The sequence below is a fragment of the Lynx rufus genome, unplaced genomic scaffold (genome assembly GCF_022079265.1).
Source record: "Lynx rufus isolate CCGP_SWC_20201006 ecotype Redwood Valley unplaced genomic scaffold, mLynRuf1.p SCAF_1, whole genome shotgun sequence".
Lineage (NCBI taxonomy): Eukaryota > Metazoa > Chordata > Mammalia > Carnivora > Felidae > Lynx > Lynx rufus.
Window position 1 is genome coordinate 145,270,437 of NW_025814823.1, and position 27,155 is coordinate 145,297,591.

Here is a 27,155-nt window from a genome sequence, read left to right on the forward strand (position 1 = left end):
AAAGGAAAAAAGTAAGAAGTGAGCTATAATTTTAACTAAGGTGATCCAGAAAGGTCTCGTAAACAATCTTTATGTAGGAGTGCCTGGCTGATTCATTCAGAGAAGGGGCTCTTGATTTCAGGGGTCATGAGTCACAAACCCATGGTTCTATCTTTATGTATAAGTATGATTTAGTTTTTTAGTTTAAATAATTAAAAATTATTTAACAATATCCCAATTAGCAAAATATGCCCATAGGACCTTAATATAAAGAGGAAGTAAAAAACTACATAATTATAGATTTTAAAAAAAACAAGGAATTCTTTCTATCACCTACTATGGAAGAACTTAGAAATTTTTGTTCTAAAGGATTTAAAAAAAAAAAAGTTTTAAGATAGGAACTCAGAAAGTGGCCTGAAATTAAAAAAAGAAAAAAGTAACTGCTTAAAGATGAAAAAACATAATTAAAATCACTGAAATCATAATTTTTTTAGAGTTCTTAAATATACAAAATGTAAACCAATGTAAGCTTTGCAGTAATTTGCTCTCAAAAAACAAAGAAATTACCTATATATGAACAATGAACCAGAATATGTTATACAAATAAAAGCCAAATCCGAACTTGAATTCTCACACACGCATACACACAGGGGTGGGGCAGGGAGAGAGGGACAGAGAATCTTAAGTATGTTCCACACCCAGCATGGAGCCTGATATGGGGCTCGATCCCATGACTGTGAGATCATAACCTGAGCCAAAATCAAGAGTCAAATACTTAACTGACTGAGCCACCCAGGCACCCCAACACAAATAATTTTTAAATCAATACTACTTTTTATCTGAATTCCAATTAATCATTTATTGTATCTTCTTAGTTCATGAAAAAAGGAATGGTAGTACATAATGAGTCTTAGAATAACAAAACTCTGATGTCCTGCTAAAGTTATAATTTAGTCAAAAACCTGTGTCTCATATATCTCTCAATCTTTTCTCTTTTTGTTCACTTTTTGATGTCTTCTTGAGAGGGCATAATAATGACCCTCACAGATGTGCCCAGACACACAAATATTCCTAATTCTTGGAATCATCCTAATGAGATTAACAGCGAGCTTTTTAAAGTAGCATCCTTACATTTCATCTCAGGTCATCCTGACTTACAGATATGACTATGAAAAAAAAGCAGACAGCACTATTCTCAATTAAAAGGAGAGGGTGTGATGACTTACATTAAAGTGGCATGATTAGGTTCCAGTGCTAGACTGTGCTGGCAGCAGGATTAGTCTCACAGTCTAACATGAGTCCCACTGCTCCGTATCTGGTGCTCAGCAGTTTCCTTCCTGGACTTCCACAACCAACCATCAGCAATTTCACGAGATAAAGTAGTTGGGGAAAATACCTACGTGGTTTACACTCAATAGGCACTTTTGTGAAAGGAATCTAAACTAATGCTTTTATATTTTAAACAGTTATTACATCTTACTGTTCCTCAGAGAAGCTCAAAATGTTTCATATACATCATCTTTTTTCATCCTTATAAAATTCTTTACTACGTAAAGTTCATCTTTCTCACTTTAAATTTCAAGTATGTGACAGAAGCAGGTAAAACTTTGGTCCATAGTATTGAAATTAACACAAAAGCCATCCTTTGATAACTACTGAATAAACAATCAATGCTTTAGGTATTTTTAAAGAAGAAAGGGTTCTACATAGGAATAGGTTTCCATAGTGAGTGCTATTTTTTGCCTCCAAACTAATTACTACTCCAGGTATTATTTGCTTATAGGAAGCATGAGATGATGCTGATCTACAGATCTGAATCTGCTGGGATTCTCTTTCTCCCTCTCTCTCTGCCCCTCCCCCACTCACATACACATGTGTGCTCTCTCTCTCAAAAAAAATAAACATTAAAAAAATGAAACAACCTGAAAACATTCACCAATAGTGAATATAAAAATATATTTTGATACTTGCATACTATAGAAGAGTGTGCAATCATTAAAAAGAATACAACATACCTACATGAAAGAGAGCCATGCTATATTGGTTTTTCAAGTGGGAGATGTGGAAGATTGGAGAATAATATATATAATATAAACCTTTTCTTTTAAAAAAATGTATGCATATGTATATGTGCATTTCGGTGTATACATTTAAAGAAATCATACCAAACTTACAACTATTACCTCTGGAAAAGGGTAAAGGGTGACTTTTATTTTAATATCATATTCATCTCTGAAATTTAATTTTTTTTAGCAAACATGTATTAATGATGGATATGGCTGAGGAATGGCCAGAAAATACTTCTAAATGTCAATAGTCATTTTAGAAACAATTCTGCTTTTTATGAAAAGGCATTTTCTGTTGTATTGAGTTTCACAGGCTTCAGGCTTTTTTGGTGTTTGAATGACATCTATGCAAATAATTTTTCTCTCTTAATTCTATTTTTCCTTCTTCCATTATCCTAGCTCCAATATGTATTCTTTGTCCTAGGGCTTTTTGTTGTTGAATCATCCACCTTCCTTCCTTCCATCATTTGCCCAGCTGAAAGCTCTATTCTCTGGTAACTTATGCATAAATCATGATGCCCATTCCCACTGCCATTTTCTACATTTAAAGGCCCTGTCTGTGGTTATGCTGTGTCTCTACTATATGACCTGGGATTTTCAGCATTTCTACATAGGTGTAGCACTAAATATTGAATGAACAAAAAGTAAATTGGTAGGGGTAAGACATGCCATATGGTTCATAAATGAGAATTATAATTTACAAGTGCCCATACTATCTGAAAGAGCAATTCTTCTTCTAGGAATGTATCCTATGATCGTGTGTGCAAAATCATAAATGTAATAATTTTCAGTGAAGCATTGTTTGTAATTGCAAAACAACCTAAATGTGATGGTAACATATATCACAGCACATTTCATAGAAAGAAATACCCTAGCATCATAAAAAAACGAAGAAGCGGGACGCCTGGGTGGCTCAGTCAGTTAAATGCCCAACTCTTGATTTCGGTTCAGGTCATGACCCCAGGGTTGCATGATCAAGCCCTACATTGGGCTCTGTGCTGATAGTGCAAAGCATGCTTGGGATTCTCTCTCTCCCTCTGCTCCTCCCTGCCTCTCTCTCTCTCTCTCTCTCTTTCTCAAAATAAATAAACTTAAAAAAAAGTTATGAAGTTTCATGAACCAAAGTGAAGTCAAACAAATGAAACAAAAATCAAAGCATGTAACAGTATATATAATAAATTAGTACTTGTATAAATAAAAACTGATACACACAAACACATGCGCGCACGCGCGCGCGCACGCACACACACACACACACACACACACACACACTTGCTTAACTTTTCATCATTATTTGCTTCTGGCAAGGAATATTGGTAATTCACCTATTATCTCTAGGCCCCACACTCACCTTCTCTACTCCATTCTACACTAGGTGCTGGGACTCTGAAAATTACAGTTCTCAGGCTCCCTGCCAGCTAGTTTCCTGTTCAGTTCTGCCAGCAGAAGGACAGTAGCTGGAGACCAAAGAGCAGGAGGAAGAAGAGAAGCTTCCTGCCCCTGGCTCCAGAAGTGAAGTAGTTGCTGTTGTAGCAGCAGCAGCAGCAGCAGCAGGGGACAATTCTGGATGTCAGCAGCACCTTTTCAGAGGTTCTAGCCTTGTCAGTGTGGGACCTTTTTGAATGATCCAGACCCACTTCGACAGCATCTCCAATAGTACAGCAGTAGTTTTGAAGCTTATGAGTTCCAAACTTCGCAGAGTATTCCTAAATCCTTTCATACTTCTTGAGAACCAATATTCAAAATTATTAATACCATAAACAGAGCTAATTTCTGTGTTAAGAAAAGAACCTGTAGTGCTTTTTAAATCTTCTTTGAGAAAAAAATTCAGTTATAAAAGAATGTGTTAGCCATTTTTAACATGTCATATACTTTTCCTAATTCCTTGCCTTTAAAGTCTGAGATAATAGTCACAGGATTTCTCATTAAAAGTAAAAACTACTTGTGGGACACCTGTGTGGCTTAGTCAGCTAAGCATTAAGCATTCAACTTTTGGCCAGAACTCATGTCATGATCTGTGGGTTTCATGAGTTCAAGTCCCACATCAAGCTCTGTGCTGACAGGCATAGAGTGCTTGGGATCCTCTCTCTCCCTCTCTCTGCCCCTCCCCCACTCATGCTGTCTGTGTCTCTCAAAAAAAATAAATAAATAAAACATAAAGGTAAAAAAAAAAAAAAAAGAAAAGAAAAAGAGAAAGAAAACCTGTAGGAGTGCCTGGGTGGCTCTGTCAGTTAAGCATCTGACTCTTGATTTTGGCTCAGGTCATGATCTCACGGTTCATGAGTTTTAAGCCCCGCATCAGGTTCTGCACTTAAGAGTGTGGAGCCTGCTTCAGATTTTCTCTCTCCCTGTCTCTCTGACCCTCTCCCACTCACATGCAGGCTCTCTCTCTCTCTCAAAATAAATAAACTTTAATAAAAAGAACCTGTACATGTATGTATATGTTTGTTCCTAGACAAAATTCCTGAGTCTTTTAATTTTGATATAACCTAGTTTTCACACTAATTTTCTAAAATCTTCCATGTATAGATGCATCGATATACTAAATTTAAAAAAAAAAACGGAAAAAAATGACATTTTAATTTTAAAAATTAACCAAATAGACATAAGACAGAAAGAAAAACCTGTCCATATATATATATTTTTAATATTTATTTATTTTTGGGAAAGCACAAGCAGGGAAGGGGCAGAGAGAGGAGGACAGAGGATCCGAAGCAGGCTCTGCACTGACAGGCTGACAGCAGCAAACCTGATGCGGGGCTCGAATTCACAGACAGCGAGATCATGACCTAAGCCAAAGTCGGACGATCAACCAACTGAGCCACCCAGGCACCCCAAAATCTGTTCATATTTTAAAGCACATAATCCAAAACCGTGCTATCCAACATGGTATCCCCTAGCCATATGTGGTTCTTTAAATTTAAAATTATGTTAACTGAATGTTCCTCAATTATTCTAGCCACTTTTCAAGTGCTCAATAGTTACATGATACTAGTGGAGAAATTATTAGAAGCACAGATTAGAGATCATCTCCTAATCACATAAAGTTTTATTGAATAGTGGTGCTCCATTCTAGAAGGTAGAAGTCGTCTTAAAGGCTACACCCAGGTGAGACACTGGGCTGCTGAGATACACATCCCATTTTCAAAGATGATACCTTTTATTGGGAAAACTCCCTGATGGATTCCTTCTAACTTTTGTTTTTATTTTTTGGCCTAGAAAGATAGAGGCCCCTGGGAATGGTTTGAAAGTAGAGAACGAAGACCTAATATACTACATGATAAAGTAACAAGAGTTTAAGAGGCTGCTGACAGTCTCTCAGGAAGAAGATGTCTGAGGAGTCTGGGAGGATTCAGAAAAGGAGAAAACGGGAGAGGTTGTGAGGAATCAACAAGACGTAAGGCAAATGGAGTCCACAGGAAAACAGCGAGTAAGACATTCCCTGTGGCAAGGAGACCAAAAAGCTTAAGAATAGTTGTGTCTGATATTCAAGTCGATGTTGTTGCCTGTACAGTACAAGGCTGAATACCCTTCAGTTTTCCCCTAACTTCAATAAGAATCTTTTATACACAAGAGCAACAAATCAGTGGAGCTCTGAGGCTATGAGAGAAACAGGAAACTTCAGGCAAAGAAAAGGTAGCAGTCACAGAAGGAGAAGCAGTGGGGCTGTAATGGTGGGGGCAAGAAATTATAGCAAAGAGAACCTCAAGCCCCCTCTCCCCCTAGGAAGGCCTGGAGATGTCAGAGAAGACTTGTGGGAACCTATAAATTAGGGATGAGAGCTGGAACTATTTGATAGGAAAGGTAACCACACAAGGCAGGAGGATTGCAGGCCATTCAAGTGGAGATACCTGGAGCACACAGGTGTACAGAGCCATATATTTACACTTGTACTGTAGTAGAGAAACTACACAAGATAAAAAAGAATTGGTCAAGAATTTTAAAAGTAACACGTTTGAGTGTGTACTACATGCTAGACCCTTCTAAGTAGTATATATATACTATATATATATATATATATATATACTATATATATAGAGTGTGTGTGTATATATATATATGTATGTATATATATATATGTGTTAATATATATATATATATATATATATATATATATATATGCACTAATTCATTTAAACCTCAGCACAACTCTAAAGTATTATCGCAATTACCTTCTTCTTATAATTAAGAAAATTGAATCAGTAGGGGCACTGGGGGGCTTAGTCAGGTGAGCATCTGACTCTAATTTCCACTCAAATCATGATCCCAGGGTTGTAGGGTCCAGTCCTGCAACGGGAATTGTGCTGAATGTGGAACCTGCTTAAGATTCTTTCTCTCTCTCTCTCTCTCCCCCCCGCCCCTGCCCCTCTCCCCTGCTTACACTTTCTCTCAAGAAGGAAGGAAGGAAGGAGGAAAGAAAAAGAAAAGAAAACTGAGTAAGTAAATAAAATGTAGAACATAATTCAAACTCAGCAGTCTGGCCACAAAGAAATTGCTCTCACCCACAATACTATGTTGCCTCCAAGTTATAGTTCAAGAAACTGTTTAGGAAATCGTTGCTATTTTTTCTTCTCAGTGAAAGGTAAACAGAAAGAAAACTATTTTAGAATCTATTATGTTCAAAAACTGAGCATTCCTAATAAAATCTGAAGAAGCAATCTGTTGGATGTTTTCAAGCTTCTCTTTCTGACTAACTTACAGGCTAATTTATGGCAAATAAGGGCTAGAAATCTAAACAATGGAAATCTAAACAATAGCACCAATTACTCAGATGTTCAATGTTCCTATATTGAAGAAGTTAGAATCATGAGGGTATGGATGACTATGATGTTAATGAGCCCTTTGGCACCAGGATTTGCTGTGCTGGGCCATCTCTTTCCTTAGTATGGGTTTACTTATGCATGAAGTTGTGCACAAGGGCTAGAAATCTAAACAATGTAAAATTCTTAAGAAGGGGGAAAAATCTTGATCTCTGCAACATTCTAATTCTTAACTTTATTTGGTGAGGTCACCAAGCCTTATGCGGAGGCATGATAAATACCATGCAAAATTTCAGGTATGAGTTGGAATTGTCTTTGCATAATGAAATGAGATAACCAAGAAAGGATAGTTTCCAATGAACTCAAAGTAACAAAAAATTGATACAGAATTGTAAAGATTTCTTTTCTTTCCCCTCCCCAAATTGTAAAGATTTCTTAACATTCTGTATGTAATTTTTGAATACTGAAGGATAATAAAAGATAAAGGTGAAGAAGAGATCTACATTGAAAACATTTCTAAAGAATTTTCAATTTTGTCCTGTTGAAGGTAAAAATATTTAAGGTCGTAGAAACGTTAAGGTTGTAGAAAACAACATTCAGGTAATGATTTAGAATCTATCATGAATCAGATCTAACAATGAACTAGTTAACATAACCTGGGTACAGAGATGTTTTGATTTCTATCATTAGTTCAATGCTACCTCTTTTAACTAGTAAAAAAAAAAAAAAAAAGATGCTGGGTTAATAGTGCCCTATTCTTCTGGCTGATAATAAAAACTATCAAGAGCAGTTCAGTTTCTGACAGACCAGGCAAAGGGCATTATCAGAAAGGCCAAATCCCGTGACAGCCTGGGCTGCTGAGATACACAGTTTACTTGTTCAGATGATACAGGGAGTTCCAATTTGACTTTCTCACAACTTCATGCATAAGTAAACCCATACTAAGGAAAGAGATGGCCCAGCACAGCAAATCCTGGTGCCAAAGGGCTCATTAACATCATAGTCATCCATACCCTCATGATTCTAACTTCTTCAATATAGGAACACTGAACATCTGAGTAATTGGTGCTATTTCAATCATTTCCTTTTTATCACAATACCCAACCCAAATAAACAGGTCTCCCTAGTTTTTCCTTAAGTTCCTTGTGTAACTCTTGTGAATTATGTAAAAATACTTGGGAATAGACTCACCAGAATTTAGATAAGATGGTCCTTTATTTCTCAAATTACTTAAGAATTGGTTCTACAACAAGCTGACTTAAATTTTCCATATGATCCAAGTAAAAATAAGAGAGAAAGCAATGCTAACTAGGGTACAAAGCTCTAAAAGATTACATTCTCCTTTCTTTACAAACCATAGTTGGGAGGGGAGGGAAGGGGTACCACCATTCACAAAGATACCAGAGTACAAACCAAACTATGTTTTTCTTTTACTTAAAAACCTTCCAAAGCCTGGGGCACCTGGCTGGCTCAGTCAGTTAAGCGTCCAACTTCAGCTCAGGTCATAATCTCACAGTCCGTGAGCTTGAGCCCCGCGTGGGGCTCTGTGCTGACAGCTCGGAGCCTGGAGCCTGCTTCAGATTCTGTGTCTCCCTCTCTCTCTGCCCCTCTCCCACTCACGCTCTCTCACACTCTCAAAAATGAATACATGTTTAAAAAAAATTAAAAACAACAACAACAACATTTCAAAAGCTCCCTTTTCCAAGAAGATCAAGTCCAAGCTTCCTGAAACAGTATCAGAAGTCTTCAGTAGGAGTGCACTATCAACTTAAAGAAGTGAAGCCTAAGAAAGCATTCCTAGGAAAAGCTACTTCTAAGCTAGTCAGGTGAGGAGGGTGAGGATTAGGTACAGTAAAGCCCAGAGATAGAAATCTATAGTATGTATAGGCAAATACAAGCAGCTAGGTATTGTGAAAACTTAGTATGAGAGAGATTAGTACCGAAATTAGTACTTAGTATAAGATAGAAAAGTACCGAAACTTAACCAAATGAAATTATTTAGAACTTTAGGGTGCACTCAAATGGCCTATCACAAATCAACCTCCAGGCTCCATTTTAAAATTGAGATAATTTTGTATTTTCTATTATTTTTACTTGTAAATAACTGTACAAACTATATATGTGTGTGTGTGTGTGTGTGTGTGTGTGTGTGTGTGTGTGTATGGCATATGTGGCATATATGTATATGCAAGTAAAGATAAAATTCCCCTCTAATCACTTTAAAATTCCTACTCTCAGAAACTAGTCTGGCATGTATATTCTTTCAGACCTCTCAATATACTTCACACTCATAAATATGTACACACAAAAATACACAGTATTGCATCATGTTCCTTGATGTTCAAAGGTTTCCATGTAAATGGCATACTTCAGCTTGCTTCTTTTATTTGAAAATGTTTTGGAAGTCTATCCATATTAAGTCCAAATAGATCTAACTTATTCTTTTACATTTTGGCAAACTTACACCTCAATTAATTTAGCCATTCCCTACAATATGGCAAACACTATATTGGATATTTAGGTAATGAGAATGTATTTTCACAGTGCCACTCAGAGTTTGGCAAGCTAGAAAGTAAAGAACGGTTCTCGGAATCACACACACTCCTCTCCAAAATCCAGAAATAATGTATCTTCTTGGTGACAATAGTTTGTTTTCAGCTTAATTGATTCCTCTTGTGAAACTGAACCAGACTGATAATTCAGAGAAACTTCAGTTTTGTATTCCAAATGAAGCCAGAGAAAATAAAATCTTGGTAAATACTTGTCAGAAAAGTGTGAATGTCTTCTGAAATTGTAATTTTATTTTTACCAAATAGCCCTAGAAAATTTATATATCCATTTTCCATTGAGCTCAAGGTGTATCAGTACATTATCTAGTTATCTCAACCTAGTTATGCTCAATCCACATGATCCATTTGAGTCAAAACAGCTGAACTTCCTTAAATAAATTAACAACATTTTTCTTTTTTGATGAAGTTTAATAATCACTGCATCTGACATATTATAAAGTTGGTAAGAAAATATAGTCATGGGAACCCCTGAGGATTCAGCAAGATGAGTCAATTCCAAATGTTCCCTGACCTAAGGAAAGAGATCAGTAAATCTCTTCATTAAAGTTTCATCATGTTTTCAACTGCATTAAAATAAAAATTTTATTTAAAAAAATTTTTCTGGGGGCTGCCTGGGTGTCATGCTCTGTGTTGACAGCCCAGAGCCTAGAGCCTGCTTCAGATTCTGTGTCTCCCTTTCTCTTTGCCCCTCTCTCACTCTTTCTTTGCCTCTCTCAAAAATAAATATTAAAAATTATTTTTTAATAAATAAATAATTTTTAATGTTTATTTTTGAGGGAAAGAGCACACACATGTGAGTGGGGGAGGGAGAGAAAAAGAGAGGAAGACAGAGGATCCCAAGCAGGCTCTGTGCTGATAGCAGAGAGCATGAGTCAGGGCTCGAACTCACAAACCTTGAGATCATGGCCTGAGCCAAAGTTGGACACTTAACCGAATGAGCCACTCAGGCGCCCCTAAAATAATAATTTTAAATCTGCATGGCTGTCTTTAGTTTCTTTTAAACATACTGGAAGTTGGCAGTGATTAAGCATACAAATATTAGGAGCATCCTTTTTACAATCTCAGTCACTGCCTCTGAAAAAACCAGCAGTCAATGTGGCAAGAAAGGTCATACACAAAGTCTTCTAATTAATGATTTAAGAAGATATAAATACACTAAACTTCTGTTTTGATTTGAATAAACTTTAAAATCCAATTTTATTACACTCTATATATTCATTCTACGTTAAAATAATTGACTTCTTATATGTTCTGGACATACCTCTCAAATTCCTTATTTGCAAATAGGCCCTAATAGTTCACATATACTAATTAATTAGATAAAAGATTGGAGGTTATATGTGTTTACTTGTGTATTTGTTTTAGGAATAAGTGATTCTCAAGAAGGTTGTACTCTAGCAAGGCACTTTGGTCAAGGAATAGCCTGTCGTGTCCCTGATCTGGTGGAGGTCAAACTAACGAGATCACTAGAAATATTATTTTGACTAGGACTTGTCCCATAAAAATACAAACATAGGCCACAGATAAGTGCTCCATATGTACCTTTAAATTCTCTAGTGACCACATTAAAAAAGAAGAAAATGGTAAAATTAATTTTAGTAATTTATTTTACCCAATATATCTACAATACTATCATTTCAATGTGCGATCAAAAACTTTAAATGACTCATATTTTATATTCTTCTGTTCACACTAAATCTTCAAAATCCAGTGTGTACAGGATTAGTCGTATTTCAAGTGTTGAAAAAGCCACATAAAGCTAATGAATAGCAAACTGGACAGAACCAATATGGGGGGAACACCAGAAGCTTTGGAATAAATGAAGATCTAAGTTTGAATTCCAATTCTGCAATTCACTCAGCTACATGACTATGAGCCAGTTATATAAATTCTCTGAGCCCTGCTGTTCTTATCAGTAAACAGGAATAATACCATCTGCCTAACAAATTTCTTAAAAGAATTCAAGATAATATATGTAAAGTACCTTGGCATATTATGTGCCTGACATGGAACAGAAGTCAGTAAAATCCTCCTCATCCTCATCATTATATAAATTGAAGAAGAAAAAGTACCATTGTAAGAAAGCTGAAATTTAAACTGAAAAATGTGAAGAGAAAAATACACAAAGAAACAAAAACCTGAAATAAGATTATCAAAATGTTTTCTAACTAAATTTAGTCATAAATCCACTATTATCCATACAAAATAAAAACAAACAAAACTCTTATTTTCCAAAATTATGAATAATGCCAAAATAAGACACTGCTAAAACTAGAGATATGGTGATATTTGTCTTTTTTTTTTTTTTTAAAGCAAATTTGCTTTCTTGATTACTGTTGCCAAGGCTAATATTAGTTTCTATTTCTACAGGGGGATAAATGGCTAAAAAGTTGAGTAGAAGCTTATTGGCATGAAAATGCAGTACTAAAAATGCTTACAAATAATCTACAAAGAGTATGAGGCATACTGATAACTGAGCATTCTCTGTATAGTATGTAATGACAGTTTTTCCAAATAATTGTTACAGAATATTTGCATCCACTTCTATAAGATATTAAAATAAAATATAAAAAATAAAGAAAACATACCTCTGATAAAAATGTTTGGGCCGATTTCTGAGCTCCTACATGGAGCAGATATTCATATACGTAGAGTGCTAACCTGGAAAATAAATAAAGTATGTATTGAGAAGATGTATATTTTTAAATTTTTTTTTTTTTTTTTTTTTTTTTTTTTTAGCGTTTATTTTTGAGACAGAGAGAGACAAAGCATGAACGGGGGAGGGTCAGAGAGAGGGAGACAGAATCTGAAACAGGCTCCAGGCTCTGAGCTGTCAGCACAGAGCCAGACACGAGGCTCAAACTCACGGACCGCGAGATCATGACCTGGGCCGAAGTCGGCAGCTTAACCGACTGAGCCACCCAGGCGCCCCGAGAAGATGTGTATTTAAAATTCACTCTTTAATGCACATACCTTTTCATTACAAAAATATCTTACACACTAACAGTGACAGAAAAACAACTCTTCCCATTGCTATTTAATGGGAGTTTATACATGTCTGTTCAGAAAGAACTTAAACTAATTAAAATAGCACACAAAGAAAAAAAGCAAATATAGCTTTTCTTGACAAGAAACATCTAAAAGGGGATTTTGTCTTTGATCATGTCACTTATTATAACCTCGTTCCCTTTGTCATGCCTAATATAATTGATAATTTATAACTCAACATTAATAATCTCCATAACCTATTGTTATAATTATTATCTTTCATTATTAAAATAAATGAATTAAGTAATTGGACCTTTCCAACAACTTTATATCCTTCAATCTTCTTGGTGAATATTAACATAAACTCCAGCTATTTGCACATCTCTATGCTAATATGGGTACTCAAAGTCCATTTTAATATTTGTTCAGGCAACCTGTCCTTAGTCTTTACGTATGATTATTAAACCAATAACATAGTATATTAGTTTGTAAGAATTCAAATTATCAGCAAACCACAGCATTAAGCAAACTTTAAAAACAGCAAATCATATTAAGCATTTGGATGCTTATAGTTTACAGGTTAACACAAAATTACATATAAATTTATCATTTAAATATAGAATATTAAGTATGCACTATACACTTGTACTATTCTCATTATCTTGTGGATTCAGAATTTTAAGCTACACCATGTGGCTCAATTTCAGTTGAGCTGTTAACAAAATATTATTCATAAACTCAAATTAGTCTGAGGCAGTATTTTTAATGATATCTTGGACTGATGCCCAGATAGCTCACAACAGTTCAGTTTCTGCTACACTATATTTACCAATATTAAGCCAGGTTTACAGTAAACAAAACAATGTAATAATAACCACAATTCTGTAGAGCTACACCATTTCTCTTGCCAAGTGAATTTCTGATTGTTAAAGACTGATAGCATTTGCAAAAATGAATATTTTCTTCATTTTCATGAAAAATATCATGCGTGTCATGAAAAGAGAAAGCTAGTAGAAATTCAATTGCTCTGTCCATTCAATTCTTTCCCCATTCCAGAATTGCCAAACACTCAAAATGAGAATTACTCTGTGGTTACCAAGTACCACAAGAGAGTAGACATCTGTTAAAATTACACTTAGATAAAAAGTATGTTATTAGAAACATCTCCTAACCTCTTCAAGTTGAATGACACTTCTTAGATCGTGTTTCTCAACACTTTTTCTACCCTAACACACATGAGGAACATGATATCTTCCTTTTGATTGCCTTATCTCCTGTGGAAACATGGCTCATCCCCAAAGTACATAATGAATATGGGAATAATAATATTCCTATAGTTGCAAACAATCCCTACTAGTGATTCTTTTTTTTTTTTAATATTTATTTATTATTGAGAGACATAGATGGAGCATGAGTAGGGGAGGGGCAGAGAGAGAGGGAGACACAGAATCTGAAACAGGCTTCAGGCTCTAAACTGTCAGCACAGAGCCCGACACAGGGCTCGAACCCACAAACCCTGAGATCATGACCTGAGCCGAGTCAGACGCTTAACCGACTGAGCCACCCACGCGCCCACCTACTAGTGATTCTTACTACATGTTCTTTAAATACACGTATCCCACACAACCTATCCTTCCACTAACTACTCCCAAACCTATCACATGATTCTCTGACCACAGTGGCAAATCTCACCTCAAAAAAGAATTGTGAATTTTTCCTGGAGAGACTATGAAGCCTCAAAATTGCTTGCTAGTGACAGTGTCACCCTGTCACCCTACTGCCTGAGAAGAAACCTGGCCCCAAAGCAATTTCTTACAGTTGGTCAAATCTTGGGCCTGGCACCAAACCAGTGTTACCCACTAAACAAGAAAAGGCTGAACAATAAGGATGTTCCACCAAGCTTGGAAAAGTAGGAAGCAAGAGGCAGAGCATGAAGCAGAGACAGCAGGTGGGCCTTGGAGGAAGGGGAATGGACCCCAGAACAGCACAAGTGTTGCTGCGTCCTTGCAATGAACACCATTCATTCCAAGTTAAGCAAATCACTTCCTCGTAATCTCTTCTTTGTAATATTAAAGGAGCTAATATATTTCTATTATGTTTTTCTCAATTATGTAATAAAATGGATATCTCTTTACAAGTGGAATTAAAAGCAACAATCTCTACTCTTTCTCTATGGATCTAAGACAGTGATTATAAAAAATGTATTGGCTGGAGAGCCTGGGTAGCTCAGTTGGTTAAGCATCTGACCCTTGATTTCTTGAGGTCTTGAGATCAAGCCTCTTTTCATGTGGTTCTGCACTGAGCATGGAGCCTGCTTGGGATATTCTCTCTCTCTCTCTCTCTCTCTCTCTCTCTCTCTCTCTCTGCCCCTCCCACTCCCCCTCTCCTCTCTCACTTTCAAAAACAAACAAACAAGCAAAAAAAAAAACAACTATTGGAAGAGTCACAGAATCAATGGAGAAAAGGTGTCTCAAACTACATAACTAAAAATTCCGAAGCATCTTCTAAGTGGTATGCTTGTCCTCCTACCTTTGGAATGTGTGGAGTACAAGCACATCACCACCGACAGGGTGATACAGTGGGATAGGGCAGAAAAAAAACCTATCCATAATGTTAGCTCATATGTCCAAGTTCTATAACCTCCCTTGAACAAAATTAATGCTGCCAGGCAGTCAAGATCTATACTCCAGAAAGAGTGGCTCTGCTACCATGACCACTCCATAATACATCACCAGCAAATCTCCAATATTTTAACTATCGCCTCAGGGCAAAAGACTTCCCAAACCTATCTCTTTAGCCCTATCCTCTCTACTACACTCCAAACCTGCTGCTCTAAATTACTGTTTGAAGTTCCTAACATGATACTTCTCTTTAAACTCACATCCAAAGTTAAATTCATCTTCTCCATCTGTTTATAGTACCCATGCTCACCTTGAGTGAAATAGAATGTGAGTCTTCAATTCCTCATTTGTAAAATGGGAAGAATATTTTCCCATGACTGTTAAAATTTCACATAATTCTCTCACATCCAGTAATATATTACCAAGTCATGTAATGGACCTTAATGTCACAATCTCTCCCACATTTGCCAGTTCTTTCTATCCCCCTGTCTACCCCTGAGGAACCACTAGGAGCCACAGCAAGAGCAGAATCATTTGCTCTAGCTTCAGATACAGGTACTATGTATTTCCAATTAGCTCTCATAGTAGAGGCATCAGGGCCACTAGAAATAAGAAACTCCAGAAGGTTCTGGGGGAAAGCCCTGCAGTTAAAGATAACATTTGAACACAGATGATTCCAAGACTGGAGAGTAACACTTACCCATCCATGCAGGTAAATCATGGCATGGTCGGGGCGCCTGGGTGGCGCAGTCGGTTAAGCGTCCGACTTCAGCCAGGTCACGATCTCGCGGTCCGTGAGTTCGAGCCCCACGCCAGGCTCTGGGCTGATGGCCCGGAGCCTGGAGCCTGTTTCCGATTCTGTGTCTCCCTCTCTCTCTGCCCCTCCCCCGTTCATGCTCTGTCTCTCTCTGTCCCAAAAATAAATAAACGTTGAAAAAAAAATTAAAAAAAAAAAAAAATCATGGCATGGTCCCTTGCCTGCTGGCATGATATTACCAAACATAAGACAACATTTTGATTCAATTTCTACTGAACAGTAAAAATTTTAAAGTAAATATTGAATATGCAAATATTTAAACCATGTATACTCTCAAATTAACTTCATTTTCCTTTTTGGGAATCCTTGAAAAATTTGTAATTTTTGATGATTTAGAGTGGCTATTTAACCTAGTGGATTATAGTGTGATCCAAATACATAAAAAATTAAGAATCATCCAATAATAGTTTATATACACGTATACATACGTATATGTATACATACTGTGTATAGAAAAAGAATAGAAGGAAACGTGAGTTACAGCTACTGGTAGAAACATTAATAACAATAAGAAGTAACAAATTAAGTCTTATTAGTACAGATGGGGAGAGAAAACCTAAAGAAAGCATTAAGACCTATGGCCTACTTAGAGTGGGAACAAACACGCCCATACGTCCTTCAGAAGGCCTGAGGGCAACATTTCTTATAGCATGGTCCTCTAATTAAGAATCATAACAGTAGTTTTATGTCTCCAACAAAAGTTTAAACTTTATGCCACTCACACTACACAAAAATCTAAGATATTTGGCTATATAAAAATATTAAACCTCTGATAATACTTTCTGCAAACATTTTTCCCCAGTTTGTTGTTTGACTTAATTTGGGTAGTGATTTTTTTTTTTTTTTTCCGGGGCAGGGGCATTTAGGTACTTTTGATATATAGAAAATATAGAAATAACTAATATGAAAAAAATGCCCAACACATAGATAAATGGGCAGGGACAATAACAAATATCATGACTAATTTTAAAACATGGAGACTGTCAGGGCACCTGGGGGGCTTAGTCCTTTCAGAGTCTGACTTCAACTCAGGTCATGATCTCACAGTTCATTAGTTTGAATTCCGCCTCAGGCTCTGTGCTGATAGCTCAGAGCCTGGAGCCTGCTTCAGATTCTGTGTCTTCCTCTCTCTCTGCCCCTCCCCCAGTCACACTCTGTCTCTGTCTCTCAAAAATAAACATTAAAATAAATTATAAAATAAAATAAAACATGGAGAAGTTAAATATCATTGTGAATCAAAGAAATATATATTAAAGAAATAATAGGATTTAAATTCTCACTTAAACACATAATATGTGAGGAAATGGACACTCAAATAATGCTGAGGACAATAAACTGGTATTATGCTTTCAAAACCAATTTGGCAATAAATATGCATCAAGAATTTGGAAAAAAATTTTATAAACTTTGACCCAATAATTCTATTACTGGAATCTAGCTAAAGAAATTATCCTAAATGTAGAAAAGCTTAATGCACAATAATTTTTAGCCAAAGATTGTATAGAACAGAGAATGAATGAATGAATGATGAAGAAATGAAGAAACTAGCTGAAGTTACAGTGAAATATTTTACATTAGTTAATTTCATGTTTGAAAATATAATTCAGAATTTAATTATAAATTTATTCAATAAGCACTTAAGTGAATTCTCTCTGCTTAACTCCTGAACTTAAAAATCTAAGAAAACGTCGGGGTGCCTGGGTGGCTCAGTCGGTTAAGCATCCGACTTCGGCTCAGGTCATGATATCACGGTCCGTGAGTTTGAGCCCCGCGACGGGCTCTGTGCTGACAGCTCAGAGCCTGGAGCCTGCTTCCGATCCTGTGTCTCCCTCTCTCTCTGACCCTCCCCTATTCATGCTCTCTCTCTCTGTCTCAAAAATAAATCACATTAAAAAAAATCTAAGAAAATGTCACTACCACATGAGCAAGTAAAATTACTTCAAATTTACTTCGTGAAAATTATAAAATCTAACAAAGAAACAAATTTTTACCATTCATATGAATGAGCTCTATTACACACCTATCATTTAACAGTACTAGAACAACTAAGTATATACTAATAAAGCATCTACAAGAGATATTGTCACTCAAGAGTCTTCTAGTGAATTCTCAACTATCCTTGTAAATGAAGTACTTTACGGTCTGAGAAAGGGGTAAAGACCTAAATTCACTCAATTCTTTCTATAATCTAATTTGATATTAAATCTCTTCCTCCAAGGAAATTGTAGAAAATAAGGACCTACAGGCAAGATATTAAAAAGATTTCTAAGACAGGATTGTTAATTTGCAAACAAGTTTCCAAGGTATGCATAAATAAAAGGTGAATGCGTTCTATAGTTCAGAGCTAATTCCTAACTCTCTTTCTACATACATGTATATGTACATACATGTATCAATTATCTATGTGTGTGTGTATAATATATCTTTATTTTTTTTTATTTTTATTAAAAAAAATTTTTTTAACGTTTATTTATTTTTGAGACAGAGAGAGACAGAGCATGAACAGGGGAGGGATAGAGAGAGAGGGAGACACAGAATCTGAAACAGGCTCCAGGCTCTGAGCTGTCAGCACAGACCCCGACACAGGGCTCGAACTCACGGACCATGAGATTATGACCTGAGCCAAAGTCGGATGCTTAACCGACCGAGCCACCCAGGCACCCCTAATACATCTTTATTTTAAAAAACATTATTTGGGGCACCTGGGTGGCTCAACCAGTTAAACATATGACTCTTGGTTTTGCCTCAGTTCATGATCTCATGGTTCATGCATGCATCAGGCTCTGTGTGCTGATGGTGTGAAGCCTGCTTGGGATTCTCTGTACCCCTCACTCTCTACCCCTCCTCAACTTGCTCTCTCTGCCTCTCAAAATAAATAAATATACTTTACAAAAATTTTTAAAAATCATTATATCATGGGAATGCAAGCTGGTACGGCCACTCTGGAAAACAATATGAAGGTTCCTTTAAAAACTCAAAATAGAACTTCCCTATGACCCAGCAATTGCATTACTAGGCATTTACCCAAGGGGTACAGGTGTGCTGTTTCGAAGGGACACATGCACCCACATGTTTATAGCAGCACTATCTACAATAGCCAAAGTATGGAAAGAGCCCAAATGTCCACTGATGGATGAATGGATAAAGAAGATGTGGCATATATATACATAAACATGCACACACACACACACACACACACACACATATATATGTGTGTATATATATATATATATATATATATATATGTATATATATATATACAATGGAGTATTACTCAGCAATCAAAAAGAATGAAATCTTGCCATTTGCAACTATGTGGATGGAACTGGAGGGTATTATGCTAAGTGAAATGAGTCAGAGAAAGACAAAAATCATGACTTCACTCATATGAGGACTTTAAGAGACAAAACAGATGAACATAAGGGAAGGAAAACAAAAATAATATAAAAACAGGGAGGGGGGCAAAACAGAAGAGACTCATAAATATGGAGAACAAACTGAGGGTTATTGGAGGGGTTGTGGGAGGCGGGATGGGCTAAATGGGTACGGGGCACTAAGGAATCTACCCCTGAAATCATTGTTGCACTATATACTTATTTAGATGTAAATTTAAAAAAATTAAAAATAAAATTTAAAAAAATTAAAAATAAAATTTAAAAAAATCATTATTTCACAACAGTCAGCTAATAAAAATGGCCTAATGTTTTTTAAATCTAAATTTATAGAACAGTTAAAAGTGGATATGACTTGATATTATAGAAAGGACATGTTTATCTGCTGAACAGGATTCATCAAGTTTCCTTTATATTATATATGCCAGTTATAATAACATATAATGTTTTTTAAATTTTTTAATGTTTGTTTATTTTTGAGAGAGAGAGCGTGAGCAAGGGAGGGAGGGCACAGAGAGGAAGACACAGAATCTGAAGGAGGCTCTAGGCTCTGAGCTGCCAGCAGAGCCTGACATGGGGCTCAAACTCACAAACCACAAGATCATGACCTGAGCCGAAGTCAGACACTTAACCGACTGGGCCACCAGGCACCCCAACAATTAATTTAATATTTACAAAACTTTTCAGGAATAAATACTATAATACGTACCACATTTTTGTAATGTGTGGATAACATTTTATTACGCCTCACAATTTTCCTGTGAGGGAGAAAGAGTTATGAACTATGTAGAAATATTATTAGGTAAGTGTCTATATAGTGGAAAGTCCAACTACCAATAAATGACCATGTCTATCAGTCTGCCCGTAATATCCTGTATCTACTTTTCAAACTTAGGTCTATTACCAATTAGAGAACCTGTCTTTTTCACACTATCCTTTTAATACTCCAAAAAGATGTAGTGTTGAAACTGAAAAGGGCTCAAACTCACAGACTGTGAGATCACGACCTTAGCCGAAGTCGGATGCTTAACCGACTGAGCCACTCTGGTACCCTTATAAGCTGTGTGTTTTGTTTTGTTTTTTAAGTTGTTATACAATCTTGTCATCCTTCCACCTTTATACATACAGTGAATTAACCATAAGAATTTTTTCTTTTTTTTTTTCGGGGCCTAACTGAATGAATTTTAAAATTACAAATGGGAGTCTATTAATATGAAGGCTTTATTTGAATCTTTTTTTCTTTTTCCTTGCTAAATGTAAGAAGATGGGAAAATGTGAACAGTTTTCATCACTGAAGTTTGGAATGGATGGATGTTTTCTTATATTAAATGGCAGCTTTCAGAGCCTGGAGCCTCTTCAAATTCTGTGTCTTTCTCTCTCTCTCTGTCCCTCCCCACTCACAGTCTGTCTCTCTCTGTCTCTCAAAAATAAATAAACATTAAAAATAAATAAACAACAAATAAAATACTACAGTTTGACAACATAACATTGCCAAAACAATTCCTTCACACTGATTTAATCCCTGTATGCAAAAAAAAAAAAAAAAAGACTTTTTTACAGAAATAAGTTAGTCCATTTAGTTATGGGTGGTAATTTTTTTTTTTAATAAAATTAATCCCCAATGACAAAAACCTCCTTCTCTCTGCTTTACTTCCTTTTAAAAGAAAAGTCAAGGTTAGGAAATAAAAAAAACAAAAAGATGGTAGAGGACTACAAGAGGGGTATTTTGTAAAGAATGGTCTAGCTATGGCCATTTAACACCAGTGAATTATAGGTATCCAAAATGCTGCATCCAAAATTTAGTCCCCATCTTTTGTCCTTAAATCCCAATGTCAGTAAGCATAAGACTTAGATATAGAGAACTGAAAGCAGACCAAAAGCAAATTAAGTTCTGTCTTTTCCAGTCACGTTGGATCTACAAAAGAGATCTCTCTTATTCCTGAGCCACTGTATAATTCCAGTATTGACCAAAGACATGTATCAGTGTCCAAATGTGACTCCTAGGTGATAAAATGCCAGTAGTTAGCTGGATCACAGCTACCTAACAAGTAGCAAGGAGCATTTGACAGCTACTGAGAGGCTGCTCATGAGACTGTAAGTAGTTTAGCAGTGACACTAGATCAGCCTGATCAAATTTTCAACAGAGTTTACAACCTAGTGCTAAGGAGGTGTGAAAAATTAGAAATCTCTTTCTAACATTGTCTTTTAAAAGTTCTTCATCATTAACAGCAAAGCTAAAAAACTGATTTAGAGTATCAAAACTGTCTATGCAATGAGACTTCATTTGACTAACACCCAGTCTTTGTTTTAGCACACTAAAATTTCTATTATTTTTAATATTCTCAATATCAGTCATAAAGAAATAGATACATGATATATATACAGATACTGAAGATACTAAATGTTCTAGGGCAGCGATAAATGAATCAGTTAAGATAGGGACAGGAAGGAAAGATTAAACAATTACATGAATAGCTGGGTACAAAAAATATTTAACTCTGCTGATGTCTCATTGATGAGACAAGTAATATTTGGGAATATGATTTGAAATTAAGTGATATGGTGTACTTAGAAAAAAAACACACTTGTCTTATATAGACAGGCAAGTTCAGGATTAAAGTGACTACAATCGATTTGGGGGAACTAAAAAGACTAAGATGTAAAAATGAGAATTAATAAAAAAAATAATCAATAGTTTGTAGAAATACACTTACTCATTGAAAATTCACAGTAAAATTTTCCATCCAATCTTCTATCTAATCTATAAACACTAGAAATACAGTACTGACTGTACTTGATAACAGTACTTATTCCACTGCAATCCAGCTGGAAAATCTTATACTTTATACCCAGGCTCCCACTTGCTTATGGAATCTTGATATATACAGTTTAAGTCTTTACTATCTGTTGGTGTTATCCTTACAGAGTAGATTTTCCTTTACATTCACCCAGAACACTAGTAGCTTCTTAATCCTTGCTGATTAACCATGGAGATCTTCTCGTACTCTATTTCAATGTTTTAACATCAAAAATAACACAGACACCAGACCTCAACTTATGCCATGGAGGAGTAAGTAGAACTGAACTTGTTCTCTTTCTTTAAACAACTAGATAACTGGATATAATATCTGATCAAATCTGAGAGGGATTTAGGCAGCTGGAATTTGTGGGCAGAGTATTAGACAGGAGGGAACTACACAGGAAAAGCTCCAACCATCTTGTTGCCCATGCGTGAGGTGAAACTTTACCAGGCCAAGGAAAGAACACTGCTCAAGAACATTCATTAGAGAGCCATGGGTCACACCACGGGTCACACATCAGAGGTAGGACTAAACTAGTGTTAGAGTAAAAGGAGACTGAAGCCTCACAATGGTAAGTAATTTTAACCACCTAAACCAAGGTTTTAACAGTATACAAGTCTAGCCAGATTAATATGGCCAGAAAGAAAGTAGCTTTAAGTAAAGATAAGTACGAAAAACAAAAAAAGTGATACTGGTTATCAACTCAGAGATATTAAGATAGCTTTAAGGTTAGTAAATGACTTGGCCAGTGGGTGCAAGGAGTATATGGGAAATCTTTGTACTTCATTCAATTTTGCTGTGAACCTAAAATTGCTCTTTAAAACAAAAAGGTGGATGTGATGGATAATGCAGTTTCTTACTTCCTTCTCCTGTACCTTACTCCTCCTGTACTGTTCGGTATTTTGCAAATTTTCTATAATCAAGAAAAAATTATTTTAAAACTTAGTCATGAGCTCATAGCTCCTTCCCCAAGCTTATTATCTACATGTAACACTTCCTCAAGTAAAGATTAACAGTAATAGCTTAATAATGTTATTTCAATATATTATAACAAAGAAAATCTTCCTTCTAAGTAATGTAAATTATATATCCAAGAAATTAAGATATCTAGAAAATATTTAAAAGATGTCTAATGTTTTCCTGCTGGTTACTAAGCACCAAAAATAACTTATTCAGAATTTTTTTCTGGCTTTACCACTCTTATTTTTCTTAATTCTTCCTACTAATTCTCTTTTGTTATATTTGCACATGCCATTTTGGCATTGAGACCTATTCTACTTTATATCTGTTTTCTTTTCCCATTCACTTTACATTCCCCACTACTTTTTGCACCTTCTTTTTTAATGTTTCCCCATATTCCAACTTCTTTATCCTCAGCCAAACCCTATGATCATCTAGCTATAACACACTTGGTAATGTCTTTACTTGGACCTACTCATTATTGTCATATTTAAACCATACACATTAATATGCACCCTTAAGTGAGGCTAGTGCTTATGATCCATTTTCCACTTTCCCTAGAATAATTCTGGAAGAGTTTTTCTCACAACAAATTCTAGCAATGTCTCTGATCTGTACTCCTTAAGGTATATATAGGCAGAACAGGAAAGAAAGGCTTCAGAAGAATACAGCCACAGACATAAGGACCCAGAACTCTTAACACTACAGAAAGAAGTGGGCAGGCGTTCAAAGGAAAAACTCCAACTCAGGAAAGACACAGGATAATTCTTTCCCTATGATTTTCAGTGGATATAAATGCACGGTAATTATTTTAATTTTTTTGAGTTAATGTTTTTTAAAGATCCATATAAGATAATCAGAACTTTATGTTTCCCCCTCACCCCCAGGTCTTAATCTATTTCCTAGCATTGGTTTGAAATATTTAGACACTTACAGCATTTGGTCTTTCAGACTGTTTATTAATCTCTTTCTTAGGCAACTCTTAAGCATCTATTTTGTGTAAAGTACTGAGAAGCAATGAAATATCATTAAGATCTATTAATGTAGAATCTGTAGCAATAGAGTCAGAGAATGCATCTTTACATCAAGAAAGAGTTTAACTAGTAGCAAAAATAATTCTAAATATCTGATGTTAGAAACAAAAACAATTTTCAAACATCCTGAGAAACTTTACAAATGAACACTTATGCTAATCACCATCAACAGTTAATAAGCTCCTACTATTGTTCTAGGTGTTAGAAAAAAAAAAGAGAGAGAGAGGGAGAGAGATACAAATTTTGCTCTCAGGTAATTTTCAGACTTGTTAATGGGATGAAACATATAATTAAAAATAAGATTGGTAATATAAAGGAGCATATGATGGGTATGCAAGCAACAAAACATAAAGAAACCAGAATAGGAAGAGACCATTATAAGAGACTCTTGACAAAAGGGCTTCAACTGACAGAGGAAATAGCACTTAATCTAGGTATTAAGGGAAATGGGATAAGCAGGAAGAAAAGGAGATTTTAAAGAAAAGGGTAATAGTATGAAAGAATTATCTGTATTATACTCAACAGTGGTAGTCAAAATAAAATTCTCTATGTACCTGAAAGTAATAAAATGGTTTTGTAAGATACTCTATTACTGAGACAGATTTCTACATTTCAATATACAATAGAAAGACTTTACTCCAGTATTATGGAATATAATATAGTAACAATACCAACTTCTATTTATAGTGTTTTATAGCTTATAAAATGCTTTCACATATGAAAGTCATTTATTATTAGCCATTTATAGTAATTTTACTTTATTAAGAATTTTTTTACATAATTCTCTTTTAATTATTTTTTTAGCTTATATTAAAATGAGCCTTATTATGACATTTGTAATTAAAAAAATGTTTATCTAGAAGAATGTTTACCTATGGAATCTCCCAAATGAAGTGTAGGTTATCATGAAAAGCTTTAGAATACAGAAATTTACTTTCTATTCAAAAACATGAGCAAAAACCCACTTTTTATTTTTTTAATATCAGAAAGTAGAATCTATATTTTTCAAATTTAGATGTTATTTTTATGCTTCAGCTATATTTGTATCTAAGACAAATATTTAAAATGTATCTCTACATAAGAAGCCAAAAAAGAAAAGCAGGCAGGAGGGACAAAAAACAAGATAAAACACAACATGAAGCTCTATTAAATTCATCTCCAGATAGTCAATTTCTAATCAATTGCACTAAGAAAGCATTTAGCATTCATGAGTGCCTAAATCAAAGAAAAGAGAGTGAGCTAAGAAATCCTGACTTCCTTAAGTCCAGATAGAAATAAGCAAACTAACTCCTTAATTTTAGATAAGCAATCATAGCATAATTAGCAAATTTGAAAATAAAATTTAGGAGATAACTAAAATATTTAGATTCCTGAATTCACATCCCTAAAGAAGAGACACTATGAAACACTGCACTAAATCTGATTAAGATTAGCTTAACAAGGAGCACCTGGATGGCTCAGTCAGTTGCGAATCCAACTTCAGCTCGGGTAATGATCTCATAGTTCTTGAGTTCGAGCCCCAATGTGGGCTCTATACTGACAGTTCAGAGCCTGGAGCCTGCTTCAGATTCCATGTCTCCCTCTCTCTCTGCCCCTCCCCTGCTCACTCTCTCTCTCTCTCTCTCAAAAATAAACATTATAAAAAAAAAAATTTTTTTAAGATTAGTTCAACAAAAATAAATGTAAAATCCTGTGCTTGAATCGAAAAACTTGCAGGATTGACAAATATAACTTAATAATAGCTCATGTAAAAAGACAGATTTTAGTTGACTGTAAGTTTATGAATTAATAGCATATTTAACTGCCCTGCCAAAAGAGCTAATTTTATCTCTAAAGGTTTTAATAAAGTATAGAACTAGAGAGGAGAGGTAATATTCCTAGAAAGATGAGGAAGAAAAAAAAGAAAGACAATAATAAACAATGGCTGAAAGTGTCAGTGATGCCTAGCCTGCAAAAAGAAAAGACCCAAATACTTAATATGTTATTAACTATTAGAGAGATTGGTCTAATTTCATATGGCTACAAAGGGTGGAACTAAAACCAATGATTCAAGTGAGAGGAAGGCAAATTCTAACTCAATTTAACAAAGTAAACATTAGAGCTATCCAAAACTGTTATGGTTTAGGAAAGAACCATTTTGGGAATGGGAAATCTAAGTGTCCAATAAGTAAAGGAACAGGTAAAATATTGGGATACTGAAGAGGGTTTATTCATTGAACAGAAGTTTGGACTCGATGACCTTTCAAGTTACTTCCCAAGTGCAAGATTATATAATCCTATTGTTACTAAAATATGGCCCAGAGCAACTGAACAACTTCCAGAACAACAGAACTATTTAGAAGAGTTGAGATTAAGATGTGTCACTCTTAAAGCTTAGACTACTATATCTAGTAAAAATACTGTATAATACGATTCAACATCATCCTCAAAGAAATTTTATTATCCAGGAAATATCATTCTGTGACCAAGTAAAGGACAAAGTGGTAAGCTCACCTGTCAAAGTTGAACCTAACATAACTTCCAGGACAACCACCACTCCCACCACCCGGCTCCTACGTGCAAACATTAAGAAGATAAACTCTGTTTTTCCATAATATACTACTGTGTGGTTCCTACAAATCAGCATAGACCAATACTCCCGTTTCCAAACCAAAAATGTAAGATAAAAGATATGCCTATGAGAAAAATCTAGCCCTACCAATCAAAAATTACTCAACTGACTCCATGTGCGTTGGTTCAGTGGGTAAAATCAGAGCAAGCAGAGTTCCAATCAATAAACAGAAAGAGGTATATCACCAGACAACTCTAAGAGAATATGTAATTTCTAAACCCATTTACCCTTTCCAAATTCCCCCAGATGTTAGCTTAGAGAATTGTTACATCCTATATTAGTTTAATCCTTTTAACCTAATCCACCCTATAATGAGAAACCATATTTTTTATTCCAAAACAGTTGAAGGGGATAAATTACACTAATATTGACAATTACAAAGCCTGCTAAATAGAAAATGTGTTATAATAGGTTCATGGTGTTAAATCAGATTACTATGCCACTGCAATGTTTTCTTGGCATATCAAAATATAATTTATAAATTGTAAGTAAAATATTTTAGCAAAGGTCTGCCTTCCATAATTGGTTTCCCTAAATGTCTGCAAAACTAAATGTG

General features: G+C 35.4%; 1 protein-coding gene across 3 annotated transcripts in view; it reads right to left on the bottom strand.

The window, feature by feature from the left end:
- SSBP2 (single stranded DNA binding protein 2) overlaps positions 1-27,155 on the bottom strand; it is a 312,057-nt gene that overhangs the window by 210,470 nt on the left and 74,432 nt on the right. For 2 of the 3 annotated variants that reach the window (XM_047088611.1, XM_047088601.1), the window contains exon 2: positions 11,964-12,036. In XM_047088611.1, the coding sequence (XP_046944567.1) occupies positions 11,964-12,036 (73 nt within the window). Of the gene's footprint in view, positions 1-11,963; positions 12,037-15,684; positions 15,769-27,155 lie in introns of those variants that run through there. The other variant, XM_047088621.1, reaches the window with a different exon arrangement.